The sequence below is a fragment of the Eptatretus burgeri genome, chromosome 7 (genome assembly GCF_056783735.1).
Source record: "Eptatretus burgeri isolate ZD-2024b chromosome 7, Ebu_testis_v1, whole genome shotgun sequence".
NCBI classification, from domain to species: Eukaryota; Metazoa; Chordata; class Myxini; order Myxiniformes; family Myxinidae; genus Eptatretus; species Eptatretus burgeri.
This window is the reverse complement of record NC_140967.1, coordinates 78,985,697-79,000,489: the sequence shown is the minus strand read 5'-3', so window position 1 is coordinate 79,000,489 and position 14,793 is coordinate 78,985,697. Positions and strand designations below refer to the sequence as shown.

At 45.5% G+C, this 14,793-nt stretch overlaps 1 protein-coding gene across 5 annotated transcripts in view; it reads right to left on the bottom strand.

The window, feature by feature from the left end:
- FNDC3A (fibronectin type III domain containing 3A) overlaps window positions 1-14,793 on the bottom strand; it is a 397,009-nt gene that overhangs the window by 79,257 nt on the left and 302,959 nt on the right. For all 5 annotated transcript variants that reach the window (XM_085889158.1, XM_085889163.1, XM_085889159.1 and 2 more), the window contains 5 exons: window positions 8,781-8,905; window positions 8,491-8,665; window positions 5,152-5,238; window positions 3,378-3,519; window positions 3,091-3,159 (listed from right to left, as the gene is read on the bottom strand). In XM_085889158.1, the coding sequence (XP_085745284.1) occupies window positions 3,091-3,159; window positions 3,378-3,519; window positions 5,152-5,238; window positions 8,491-8,665; window positions 8,781-8,905 (598 nt within the window). The remainder of the gene's footprint in view (window positions 1-3,090; window positions 3,160-3,377; window positions 3,520-5,151; window positions 5,239-8,490; window positions 8,666-8,780; window positions 8,906-14,793) is intronic.

Below are 14,793 nucleotides of genomic sequence, written 5' to 3'. Positions count from 1 at the left end.
TACTCAGAAGGAATCCAATGAAGCAAAAAGAAAAGATGAAGTCATCAGGAGGAACCTGGATAGGATTCGCATTTCAGCTGCTACTCCCCTCCCCTCAAACCCACCCAGGCACAGCCAAATGAGCCTTATTTAAAAAATCAAAACAACCCCACATCAAAAAATTAAATAATTCTGGCTGCCAGACCATGTGTCTGATCAAGTTGAAATTTAAACCACATATTCCCCATCACTACAAGATCAAAATTGTGAAGTTTCACATCGATTGATTAAGCGGTTCCAGAGAAAACATTATTATCTTGCCAAAACGAAGTTTTTGCAAGATATGTTAGTCAGCTTGGATGTTTTTTTTTTGTTTGTTTGTTTGTCTGTAATCATGTATAAAAAATTCTGCAGAGCACAGTTATCGGAAATTTTGGTAACTTCGCATATCAGAGGCCTATAGAGGTCCCTTTCAGTGCACAAAATTTTGAAGGTCAAGGTCAAAGGTCAAGGTCACTTTGGCGCAAATTAGGGGAGTCGACGAAACCCTTATTTTTTGAGTAATTTTGATCGGATCGTCTTCAAACTTCATGGGAATAGAATATAGTTCATGGTCTGGCGCTCAGCTGATTAATTTTTGGTGGCGATTGGCCTTGACCTTCATATGTTTTTTTTTTTTTGGGGGGGGGGGTCTGTAATCATGTATAAATCAAGCCTGGTGTTGGCTTAGTGGTTAGGGTGGCGGCTTGGGATCCCAGGGTCCTGAGTTCAAGCCCAGTTGGCTGCTGAATTAACACCAGGGGGTTGTCTCAGCCTGTCATCCTTCCGAGGTCGGCGAAATGAGTGCCAGTGTACTGGTCCCGGTGTATGCCCCGGTTAGAATAGGTGTACCATATCCCTGTGTGTCGTAAGAGGTGACCAGGGTTGGCGTCAGGAAGGGCATCCGGCCATAAAACATTGCCTCAAGAAAAAGCCAAACCCCTGCACAGCAGGGAAAAATGGCTGTAAAAACGGTCAATCATGTATAAATCACTCTGCAGAGCACAGTTATCATTGGAAATTTTTGTAACCGCATATCAGAGGCCTATAGAGGTCCCTTTCAGCACATAAAATTTTGAAGGTCAAGGTCAAAGGTCAAGGTCACTGTCGCAAATCAGGGGAGTCGACGAAACCCTTATTTTTTGAGTAATTTTGATCGGATCGTCTTCAAACTTCATGGGAATATAGTTCATGGTCCTGCGCTCAGCTGATTAATTTTTGGTGGCAATTGGCCTTGACCTTCATGGTTAGCGCCTCAGGTCAAACATATTTGACCCCAAGGTCAAATTTTCAAGTTTTAGGAACCATATCGTGTAGAACCTCAAATTGAACACCTCGATGAGTGCTTTCTAGATATGTCAAGCTTGAGACATTATGACGTCATTTGGTGACGTTATGAGGCAAAAGCATATTTTTCATGGTTACTCTGTAGAACGATTCTCATCGGAATCTCTCGTAGGCAGATATTCCTCAAGGAGTCGCTCCTGGTGGATAGCAGCTCTGTTCACCTCAGTGTGACCTTAAAGAAGTCACACGTGGTCACCTTTTGGCAAGATACGGGTCACCCTGCGGGTGACATTGGTTTATTTAATATTTTCTTAAATCCAATATGGCTGCCAAACCATATGTCATCAATTCCTCCTTAACAACCTTGTACACACATGCCTTGGGGAACATTTATGTGACGTTTCCCCTCAATCAGCTCAGCCGTTCTGGAGAAGAAGATTTTTTGTTTTAGGGTAAATCCAATATGGCTGCCAAATCATGTGAACTATGACGTGGTATGTGTGAACCTTTTGTTCCTCATGGATAGGCAGTCATTTGTGTTTCGTCTCGATCTGTTCCGCCATTTCAAAGAAGATTTAAAAAAAAAAATAAAACAACATGGCTGACGATGTGACCGATGACATCATCAAAACAAATTTTTGGTGCCCCATTTTATCCCGAGATCCTCAAAACTTTTTATGCTGATTGGATGTAGCGTTCTACATATGAAATTATGACGTCATAACAAAGGCACCTATGATGTCAAAAAAAACCACACAATCATTCCCCATGAGGAGAACTTGCTATGTGCCAAGTTTCAATTTTTTCCTTGGTGTAGTTCCAGAGATACAGGTCCAATTTTTTCCTGTTTTTCCAATATGGCTGCCATACCACGTGACCGATGACATCATAATTATCATTAAAACATTCTACATGAGTAGTCACCATTGGTGAGAATTTCGTATCAACCCGACAAGCGGTTGCAGAGAAAAACACTTTAGTTCTGTGCGGACAAACAAACAAACAAACTGGAAGGGCACTTGGTAGAGGGCATACCTCTGCCACGCAATGGCTGATCCAATAGAACATATTACGCCCAATAAATATATCATTTTTAGCCCAATCTCTCAATGGTGAAAAATCACTTTAAGGATTAAATATATATATATATATATATATATATATATATATATATATATATATATATATATATATATATCGTATCCAGATCTGGATTCGGATCTTCACCAAAATCGAAGCAATTAGTCCTTGTCACACACCCAACCTGTCCACCAAGTTTCGTCCGAATCCGTCCACAACTTTTTGAGATATAGTGGTATCTATTAGTTTAGCCCTATCTCTCAATCGTGAAGAATCACTTTTAAAAATTCTAGTAGTCGGATCCAGATGCGGATCTTCACCAAAATCGAATAAGTTTGTCCTGGTCACACACCCAACCCTGTGCACGAAATTTCATCCAGATCGATCCACAACTTTTTGAGATATCCTGCACACAAACAAACAGCCAGACAGGGGTGAAAACATCACCTCCTTCTACCTTCGGTGGCGAAGGTCACAAACAAACGGACCTAAATGCAATACCCTTTCCTTTGGTGAGGGTCATAACAAATGGGTCTCTCTTTCCTTCGAACAACCACACAACAATATTTTTGCCTCCTTATCGCCAAATGATCATTTTTATCAGATGTAAATGGGAAAAAAATGAACGAGAAAATTTCCAATAATTCAAAGCTCTATGCTGACCTACTCTCATGCATTCATTGTAAATTTCAGTCTGGTACTTACGTTTATTGGCCTCAGCCATTTCGAGCTGAAACTTTGTGATGGAAGCGCCACCATTGTCCTTGGGAGGATCTGAACAACAAGGCAAAATAGATTAGCTCTGTCAAGTGCGAGGTCCCCATGATTCATTCAACGAGGAAGTCTTTTTTTCTCTCTTTTCTCTTTTTTTAGATTAAACGCGATCATTGAAAACCGAACTGCAGTATTTGTATCTGCAATGGCAATCAGTGATTTGTGATGAATGAAAATTACGCACAGTACGGTTCGAATGAGTGGTTTGGCTGGCTTACCCCACGAGACTTTGAAGTGTTGGGCATGAACTTTGCCCTTAACAGTCAGCCTTGCAGGTGGACCAGGTCTGTCAGAAAGTGTATGGAACGTGACCACTTCACTGCCAACGCTTTTCATGCCCTCGGAGTTACAAATGAAAAGCTGGATGGATGCACAAATGGCTCGTCATTCCCAGTGTGTTCACGGTGCATGATTAAAAAAAAGAAAGAAGCAATCGCCAGTTTACGATTTCAATGAATTTGTTGGCAATTCAAATACACACATAGGGGAAAGGAACATGCACACAACAAAACTAAAGAAGTCTATACTTGCATTACATCAAGAAAAAGAGCATCGCATTCGGGGCTTGGGGGTGAGAGTCTAAATCTGAATCTAGCAGTGATTCACTGAATCACTGAAAGACTGAGAATCTCATGTCAACTGTTTATCCACTACATACATTTTTGTAGCAGGCACATGGAACAACAATGTCCATGACCCTCAGCAGGCTGAAACTACACATCACATGATCTCTCAAATTATAAACTGTTTCTTCATCTCTGCCAATCCTACATTTAAGATGCAAAATTCTGGCAGTGACGTCCAAATGCTTAACTTCTGCTCCTAATTATCGTGCTCATCCTTGCTTCTCAAAGTAAGATGTGTCCATATTAACTTTCTGTGAGGAATGAAGAACGAGTCTGGCTCGTGATAATCGGCAACGAAGAGGTAGAATGATGGATGAAATCAACACAACAATGATCGAGTATGCTAAATGCTGCAGGAAGCAAGGAGAAGCTGACGTTTTGGCCATTAATCCTTCGTCAGAGCAAAAAGAGCACGTCAGAATGCTGTTAGATGCCGCAAGCAGCACTTTTGCTTCGACGAGGGGTAAAATGCCTGAAACTTCCACTTCTTGATTTCTCTGACGGTTATCATCGCTCAATGAACGTCTGGTCGATTTCCTCCATTTAACTGAATGTAACAGCTTCTTGGTACAATGTTTACTGTTGCAGAACAAAAATATCATACCCTTCTCTCAGCATTAAGCTTCACACCATTTTCAGGAAGCAAAAAAAAACATTCTCAAATAAAATTCCTTTCATGCATCTGACTATGATTAACTATAAAAGTTTAAAGGCTACAAATGCAGGTATTCCTTTTGCTTGCATGACATGATTTTCTTTCTGGAAAATAAGTGCACTTTGCACAACATAGACGCGGAAAAAAAACACGTACGGGATATTTAAGCACACTACACAATCCTTGACACACCAGTGAGGAAACACAATATAAAGGCATATCAAAATGAAAATAGAATTGTTTGTTTCTCAATTGTCAATTGACATGAAACAACATCCCAGACATCATTAATTGATATGTCTGGTGTTGGCCTAATGGTTAGGGTGGTGGGCTTGGGATCCTCGGATCCTGAGTTCAAATCCCACTCGGCTGTTGAAATAATACCAGGTGGGGTTGACTCTGCCTGTCATCCTTCCGAGGTCGGCAAAATGAGTGCCAGCTTGCTGGTATACTGTGTCGGAGTGGTGACCTGTCCAGGATTGTATCCAATAGCTAAGGAGACTGCTTGGGCAGCACCAACGCTCTGCACAGAGTATGGTCCCAATGGATGAATAGATGGATTAATTGATATCCCCCACCCCATTCAATTATATTAATCTGTTATATAGTCAAAAAGTGGAAATGCATCAGCTTAGGAAAGCCTGACGTTATATGCAAGAACTGGCTGCCAATTATATGAAAGGGCTGGATAAAAGTGTGCTGAATACGTACGCGAAACTTGTACCGTGAACTCCTGTGCATGTTATGTGCAGTGTAACTCAGTTCTTCACCATGGTATTTAGGTTTAAAGCCATAGCCCTGTGAAAACAAAAGGGTATGTCATCCTCAATACTATTTGGAATGTATCCCATGTACACATGGCACAAAATGGCAGTGGAATGATGGCAGTGGAAAAACAAATGGCCACAATGCAAAACAAAAAAGCCACCATTATAACACTCCCAATAGCCAGAATCTTTGTATCTTTGTTATAGCATGAAGGTAGGAAGGCATAAAATCAAAGATTATAACATCAAACTGAATAGAGAATGAGCAATTGAGTAATGGTTGTGACAAAGAATTATTTTTTAAAAAATTGTATACAAAGTCAAGGCTCATGGAAGAGCAAGAAGAGTGAACAGATCAGGATGCAACAGAACAAAAAGAACAGTAGAAAGAGAGTGGAAACACCAACAGTAGGGAAAAAGGGACAAAAGAGAGACTTTGACAAATAAGGGATGTGGGTGAAGAAAGAAGGGTAGGAGAGGATGCACAAGGTGGACAGGATGGAAACAAGCAAACTCTAAATGGAGGGAAAAAAAGATTAACAAATGAGTGGAGGTTAGCAGTGATTCTGGATTTTGGGAGTTATGTGAGAAGGGGCTTGATGGTGGACTGTGTGCGCCCCACAGAAACTGAAGGGTGGGGGAGGAGGGTCGACAAAATACAGAAATAGCAGAGGGTGCAAGACCAGAAAGGAGGTGGTAGAAGACAGAGACCATCGACCTGTCTGCAATGCAAAGGTGATGGATCCATTGACTCAGCTTCATCGTGGAAGATTCCAATGATCTTGAAAGCCTTGGTTTCCACAGCATCAAGCTGAGCAAAGTGTGAAGCAGGGGCACCAGCCCATTTGAGACAGCAATACACCATTATGCTGCGGATGAAGGTATAGTAGGTGGATAGGTGTTCAGGCATACCGAAGAAGGACTTTGCATGAAGGAGGATGCTCAGTCAGTGACTGGCTCTGGAGGACAACTTTGAAATGTGGTTTGCCCAAGAAAGATCATCGCTGATATTGAGACCCAGGAGATTGAGTGACTGAACTTCCTGAAGAGGAATGTTAAGAAAGTAGATGGGAGGGTTTGCCATATGAACCTGTTGGAGAGAGTGTGTGATCGTGAGAGATTTTTCAGGATTGAAAAACATATTCCAAGTGTTTGACCAGCTTCTGATTTTATGAAGATCTGAAGAGGGAGGAAGAGTCTGCTGCCTGCTTATCTAAAGGATAAGGGGTGTCACTGCAGAGGGTGGAGTCATCAGCACATATATAAAGGGAATTTTCCAAAGAGTCAGAGATATCGTTGATAAAGATTAGGAATATGACTGGGCCCAAGACACTGCCTTGAGCACTCCAGCGTTTACAGGGAGAGGAGATGAAAGGATTCTGTTGAGAGCCACCTGTTGACTCCGAGAATAGAGGACTTCAGTAAGCCATGTGTGGAGTTGGCTTTGGATAACATAGGCAGAGAGTTTGGAGAGCAAGGCAGGGTACCAGACTGCATCGAAAGCTCGAGATATGTCTAGCGAGACCAACATAGTGAGACAGGTCCTGATCTCATGCTTGATATTGAAGGCCTCCATCCATTGTTGGTAGAGTAGAAGCAGCATGTCCAAGGTGGAGTGACCTGATGATTTGAGATTACCTTCGTTTCGGTTTGCTTTCCAGGAAGAGAAGGCAAGTCGTTTCACAGCATCTGCCTTATCACATAATTCAGTGTACCATGGGCAGGAAGAATGGTAGGAAGAACTGTAGGATAACTGAAGATGAGATGGGATGGATCTGTGCGTAAGAGAGAGCAGGTTTCTGTGGAAGAATTCCCAGGCTGAATTTATATCAAGGGCAGTAGATGTAGGAGACCAGTCTGGAACTGAGATGGCTGCTTACAGTCCCTGCCAGTTTGCATGATTGAGCTGTCATACTCACCAGCACTGAGGCAGCTCTCGAAAAATAGCCAGAGAAATGTTGACTATCACAAGCATCTCATCAGATCAACTAATTGGAGCAAAAAAAGAGCAGGATACATTTACAGGGAAGTCTGTCATCGTCAAGTCCAGAAGGGAGGATTTGCCATTGAGAAAAATCCGGGTTGGAAGGTTCACAGATTGAATCAGTCCCATAGAGTCACAGAAGTCCTTTGTTGAAGTGCCGTTGTTGGTGAGAAAGGCACCAACGCCCAGCCAATTTGCATGATGACAGTTGAAATCATCACATATGAGGAAGAGAGAGTTGGGATGAGTGGTTAAAAGTTTGTCCATGTTGGCTGAGAGAGATGCAAATAAAGTCATCACTGTTTGGAGAATGGTACAACACAAACAAGAGGTGGGAACGTAAGGTAAGTTACAGCCAAAAGGTACTCCTGGTGGTCAGGAGGTGTATGATCAGAATACAGGGAAATCAGAAAAGGGGATATGCCTGCGAGTAATTGAGTTCTTGATGATGTAAAGTGCAACTCCGCCATTTGGGTGGGGTTCATGCCTATCAAATTGGAGGAGACAGTAGCTGGGAAGATAACCTAAGGAGTCGGGGACATCCTGTGGGAGGAACGATTCTGTTAAACAGATGATGTCTGGTTTATCAGCAGTGACCTGGATTGAGAGATCGGTCAGGATGGAGTAGAGATCTCAATATTTGAGGTCCATGCAGTTAGGGACAGGGGAGGAGGCCTTTTGAGGGTGTGGGCTGGGAGAGTGAGGAATGGGGTGTAAGCCTAGGAGGGTGTGGGATGAAGAGGAAGATGGGAGGGGGTAGGATGATGGAAAGCTTTGAGGGGTGGGATAAGGGTGAAGCTTTGAGTTGGTGGGGTGAGGGGAAGCTCAAAGAGGGTGGGTTGAGAGGGGATGCAGAAAGAGTGGACATGAAGTGGAGGGATGCTAAAAGAGGGGACACATAGAAGGTGTGTGGTTGGAAGGATATGAGCTTGCAAGAGATGTGTGGCAGGGTACTGACACGGAAGGGTTTGACACCATAAAATAACATGGGAATTTGATTTGATTTGTCATGAGCAGACAACCTCCGCAAAATGGAGTTCTCAAGATACCCAAATTGGACATACAGAGATAAAGTTCAGGGAATGGATGGAAATAATTTTTATTGAAGGAATGGAGAACGGGGTGCTGTCGGTAGAGGAGGAGGGTTTATGGACCAACCGCTTTGGTGAGAGCCAGATTTGTGAAATATGCCTTGAAGATAAGAATAGGAGGTATACAGGATATCATGATTAAGAAGAAGAGCAGGTGGGGTACCAGAGACAAAAAGTTTAGACAAGTACATCCAAGTGAACACCCTACTGAGGTCTCGTCGTCCATCTCCAAGACAAACTGCACACTCTCATCGGTGGAGGCTTCAACAGGTCGATGCCACTGCAGTGCCAGCCATGAGATCCCAGCACGCAGCAGTTGGGGTGGAGGTGGTGCGCTTGGTATGCAGCCCTGTGTTACAAAGCACAGCGACTCACTCCACCCGCTGCAAAAGAGATGCAGAAAAGTGGTGAAGGAAAGGGAATGTATAAAATAAAGAAATCAGAAAGGGGAAATGGCCGCGAGTTCAAACAAGAGAGTGTTACAAGCTTGAAGTGTACCTGAGGCCAAGTTCGTTGCGAGCAGCAAGACGGAAGCAATACCCAGTTCCTGGAGAAAGCTTCGCAACGCGGTACTGCCGATTCCCACCAATGTAACACTCATGGTAGCCAGAATCTTTGTGCCCCTGTCAAAACATGAAGGTCAGGACAATGAAATTGTATGCATAGACAGAGGTTTAAATTTTGCAGAATAAGATGATGCAGTTCAAGCAAGCCAGTGGGCCCCAGGCCCCCCTTTTGTTGTGTTGTTTGTAGCTCTAATTTTGTATTTTGGGATTCTCAGAATGGGAAACAAGTACAGAATGGTATATTGATGTCACTCGCCAGGAGCCAATCACCACGCAACTAGCCTTGCACACCAATCAACAGCGTCTATTCAACTTATTACCAACCCACGTGAAGCAGTGCTCACACTTGCTTTGTCTGGACATTTCTTGATATTGATGTTTACAAAGAAAATCTTTTTGTCCAAATCATATTTCGGCTTTCCCGGCAGATGGTGGATATCGCCTCTTTCGACAGTCCGTTGCTAAATTGGGCATCGTGCGGGTGGTACATTTGACCACGTAACCACCCGGTGGTCCACGATCACAACATGCATCACGGCGAGAATTTGCATGGAACATTTGACCACATAAGCACCTGGTAGTCCATGATTACAAGATGCAAGGAGAGAATATTACAAGATGCGTGACAGCGAGACGACGAAGACTATGAGGACGATGTTGATATCTCAGTGAGAATAATTCTAAATGTTAAAAAAGTTTAATTGAATTCATTTTAAGTGTAGGTTTAAACCTTTCAAACCAAAGCACCAAACACTGAGCTTTGTAGTGAAGCGTGAGAGATTTTTGCTTTTTGCCAATAAAGAAAGCTCTTTCGATCCACTGACTCAATCACTCACTGATATAAATGTTAAGTACTTTCTTGGTGGAGAAGAAAGCTAAAATTTTGCAAACTGATGCAACTCGAAGCCAATATCCCAGGGAAAAGAAAAATCACAAAACTGTCGCAAACCTTCCGTCAATGAAAATATCCGTAAATAAAAGTTGGCAGGTGCAGCGTCGGTCTGCTCAAGGAGGGTCATGTGACCGAAAGCAATGGTGCATCACGTGATCTTGCATGGTCATGATCACTTGCAAAGGGAGCTGATGTTTCTCAGCTTCATGGTGGTATCATTGGAGAAGTGTCTGTGGTTCTATCGTTTATGGACAATGCACAGCGAGTGCGAGGAAGTCACAAACATTTATCGTTTACAGACGGTGTACGATGGTAAGTGTTACCGTGCATATTTCAAGTATTACATGTTTACATACGGTTATACAGTTGGACCTCTGTATCAGGCACCCACTGAGTGTAGGGAGAAAAGCCGCGCTATTGTTGCGACATTGCTGGTACCCAGCGAACCCCAGGCAGTAACTTCGCACAAGCTCAGTAGCTTTGTTTATCTCATCTAACACTCTTGTGTTACATTGCAAATGTTTGTCTGCATGTCCATGTGTGTGGCAGCTCCACTACAAGCTTTAGATCATGTAAAAAACAAATATATATATATATATATATATATATATATATATATATATATATATATATATATATATATATATTTGTGAATTCGCGCCCTCCGGCGTGCGAACGGCCACGTGACTCGAATCGCGGCACGTCGCCCACCGGACGGACAATTCCGTCGTGACCCTCTCGGACCAACGCCGGGAGCTAGTCACGGGTGGGCCTTTCGGCCTCACCATGATCGTGCCAATTGGCCCCCCGCGTGGGATAGGGTTGTTCGCCAAACTCGACCTCCCTAAGTACCCACGCAGAGGGTAGACCGGGCGATCGCACCTCGCCACAGGTCGACTCCGGACACGGGATGCTTAAGCGATCCGTTCCGTACTATCGGGATAACCGAGCGGCGTTATCGTCGGCCTCGACGGTTCCGATTAATTATCGGGCGTATTAAGCACACTACCAACCCTTTACATGAAGCAAGATGGAGATTCAATTAAAGAAAAGACGAAGCGAAAAGGGAAAACAGTTCAACATGATGCACATTTATTCCACGGCACACGGAAAGCACACATATACAATTAAAACAATTATGCACAAAAAGCAGATGTAACAAAAGAAACAATGACGCAGAGATACTACCGAATAAGACCGACACATGGCAACACTTAACAGTTTTACTTCACCAGACTGGTGCCACACACACGTTTACACAGAAACAAAAGAAAAGGCCACCCTCAAAGACAAGGGGGCAGACGGGGCCTGTGGGCCAATATTTGCGCGGGACCTGAAAGAGCGGTCAGGTCCGCGAGACCGGGTGGGTCCTACCCGCCTCTTTGTGATGAGCCGCAAATATGGCAGCGCGGCGGTGCTCCGACTTCATGCTCCTTCGCGGGTTTCGTTGGCACTGCTTGGAGTGGGGTGGGAACGGGGCCCCCTTTTCGCACTATCTCAGCGCAGGGGAAAAAGGGGGGGGGAATTGTTGATGCTCTGGGGAAAGAGTATAGCTGGCTTGCTTGGGTCCCGTGACGAGCGATTCCACCGCGACCTCGTCGCCGACCGCCGTCTTCCTTGCCTCGGACCCGAACTCCTCGGTCTCTTCCCCCAATTCTCCTCAGCCGACTGCCGAAAACCACCGGGACGCCCTCGCCTCCCTACTCCACTCCGCGCTCCAAACTGCCTCTGCCCAAAACTCTCTCCACTCTTCTGCCACTCTCCGCTCTTCCAAACTGACTCTCCCCAAACCGACTCTGCCCTCTTCCAAGGCCGACTCTGCCACTCTCCGCTCTTCCAAAACTGACTCTGCCTTTCTGCCACTCTCCGCTCTTCCAAAACTGACTGCCCAAACCAACTCTGCCCGCTCTTCTGCCACTCTCCGCTCTTCCAAGGCCGACTCTGTCCAAACCGACTCTGCCCTCTTCCAAGGCCAACTCTGCCCAAACCGACTCTGCCCAGATTCGCCTTGCACTCAGCGCTTTATAGGCCGGCAGGAGAACCCATATGCAAATTTCCGGATCAGAACGAGCTCGGAGGCGGAGCCACGCTCGCCCATTGGACGGAGAAAAAGGGGCGTACATCTCCCCTGATCCTAGAATTTGCATATCTCGATTCCACAAAGACGCTCCTGGAGGCGGGGCCAAACCGCCCCACGCTTGCTGATTGGATGGATCAGAAGTGGGCGTGTAGCATTCCTGATCCGAATTCTCCTCGGAAAGGCCGCATTTTGCACTCGCGGCTCGGCGCGTGTCTTGTACAAGCCAGGACAGCCCGACACTCGGTGCTCACAGGTGGTGCGGGAATGGCCGCAGAAGGAGAGAGGTGAAGGTGGTGGAGGGTTTATGGTGGTGGTTTATGGCCATGGTGTCGTTTGGAATGGCGATGATGCGATGTTTGCGGGAGTGAGTTGTGAAGGTAAAGATCGTGGCTGTTGGCGTTGTTGTTGTTGTGAAGCGGCGTTGTGGTTGGTGGTTGTTGTGTGATGGCGGTTGAGACGTGGTTGGTTCAAAATAAAGATAGAACAGAAAAACGGCTATCTCAAAGCATCCAGCCCGAATGAATCACATTTATTCCCTCGAAACAACGGGTTTGGGGCTAACTACACATGTACTTACAGAGATATCTCACCTACGGGACCTGAATGGTGGTTTGCGAATTTCCACAACTGTAACAATATATATATACATATATATATATATATATATATATATATATATATATATATATATATATATATATATATATATATATATATACATACATATATACATACATATATATATATATATACATATATATATATATATACATATATACTCGCTGAAATACCTGTTCTATGCCTATGAAGGAATGAAGAATGGGGTGCTGTTGGTGGCATTTATGAGGCATTTAAGATGCCTCAAGGTACACCTTGGGTAATAGGCTTTAAATGTAGCAATAACTCCCTCGTCAGGCTTAGTCCATCGGCTGAACAAGTGAAGTTGTATTGGGTGGCAAAAATACAACCTGCAGTCTTTCATACGTGGTTTGGCGAGGTTTCTAAAGAAATATATTGTTGTGGTTGACGAAATTCGCAAACCACCATTCAGGTCCCTTAGGTGAGATATCTCTGTAAGTATATGTGTAGTTAGGCCCAAACCTGTTGTTTAGAGGGAATAAATGTCATTCATTCGGGCTGCGACCCCTCCAGATAGCCGTTTTTCTTTTACTATCTTTATTTTGGACCAGCCGCCATTACTACTATCACAACCACCACCAACCACGTCTCAACAGCCATCACACAACAACCACCAACCGCAACGCCGCATCACAACAACAGCCACGACCTTTACCGTCACAACTCGCCCTCGCAACCATCGCATCGCCGCCATTCCCGCGTCGCTTGTGGGCACCGATACTGGACTCGTGCAGGGCGCGCACCGAGCAGCGGGTGCAGAAACACCAGCCTTTCCGAAGAAATCGGATCAAAAACTATTCACGCCCACTTCTGTTCCGTCCTATCAGCGAGCATGGGGCGATTTGGCCCCGCCTCCAGGTGCGTCGGAGTATAATCGCAATATGCAGATTCATGCATCAAAAAGCATTCACGCCCACTTTTCCTCTGTCCAATGGGGAGCCAGCCAGAGGTAAAGGGTCGAAGGTGAAGGAGCGAGGCCACGGGGGCTATAAAGGGCCGCGTTCGCTCGCCAAAAAGGCAGTTGAGTTGGGAAGAGCCAGTCAAGAGAAGAGTCGGAGAAAGCAGTTGGACGGAGCTGTGGAGAGTTGGAGAGGTGGCGGCGGCGAAGGCAGTCGAGGGGGTGCTCGTGTCAGAGTCGGGGAGCTGCGGAGAGGGGAGGCCGATAACGCGACCGAGGTCGCGGTGGAGACGCTCGTCGCGGGACCCGAACCAGCGAGATATCCTCATCCCCCCGAGCATCAACAACCCCCTCCTGTTTCCCCCCGCGCTGAGATAGTGCGAGAAGGGGGCCCCGTTCCCACCCCATTCCAGACACTGTCCGCGAGGCCCGCGGAGTCGGGGCGCCACCGCCATTTTGCAGCTCATCACCAGACGGGTAGGCTCGACGCGGTCTCGGCCCCAGGCCCGTCTGCCCCCCTCATAGTGGAGGGTGGTCCCTTTTTCTTTTGCTTTGAGTATATGTGTTGTCGGCGCCGTCTGTGAAGTAGAACTGTATAAGTGTTGCCGTGTGCTCGGTAGTCGGTGGTAGATCTGCATTGTGTTTTGCTTTTACATTTGCTTTTTGTGCATTATTGAGTGTTTCTTCTACTTTTACATTTGCTTTTGGTGTATAATTGTATATGTGTGCTATCCGTGTGCCATCGCGAAATAAATGTGAATTATGTTGAACTGTTTTCCCGTTTCGCTTCGTCTTTTCTTTCATTGAATCTCCATCTTACTTCACGTAAAGGGTTAGTAGTGGGCTAAATACGCCCAATAATTAATCGAACCGTCGAGGCCGACGATAACACCGCTCGGTTATCCCGATAGTACGGAACGGGTCGCTTGAAGTGGCCCGTGTCCGCAGTCGACCTGCGGCGAGGTGCGATCGCCCGGTCTACCCTCCGTGTGGGTACTTAGGTAGGTCGAATTTGGCGAGCAACCCTATCCCACGCGGGGGGCCGATTGGCACGATCGTGGTGAGGCCGAAAGGCCCACCCGTGACTAGTTCCCGGCGTTAGTCCGAGAGGGTCACGACGAGATTGTCCGTCTGGTGGGCGACGTGCCGCGATTCGAGTTACGTGGCCGTTCGCACGCCGGTGGGCGCGAATCCGCAACAATATAATGAAAATTGCATACGTACCGCTTTACACACATAAGGCTTAACACAATGGTCGCTCCCATTCACAGATTGATCATCTTCCACCAAGCAGGTGCAGAGGGATACATGTGCAGTGGAGTGAAAATGAGGCTTTGCACACCCTGGTTGGTTCTCGTTGGCTACTGCTTAGCTGGCTTTAATTAATGTGTGTGGTTTGAATTTTTTTCTGACATCAGCATTGCGAAAAAGTGAAA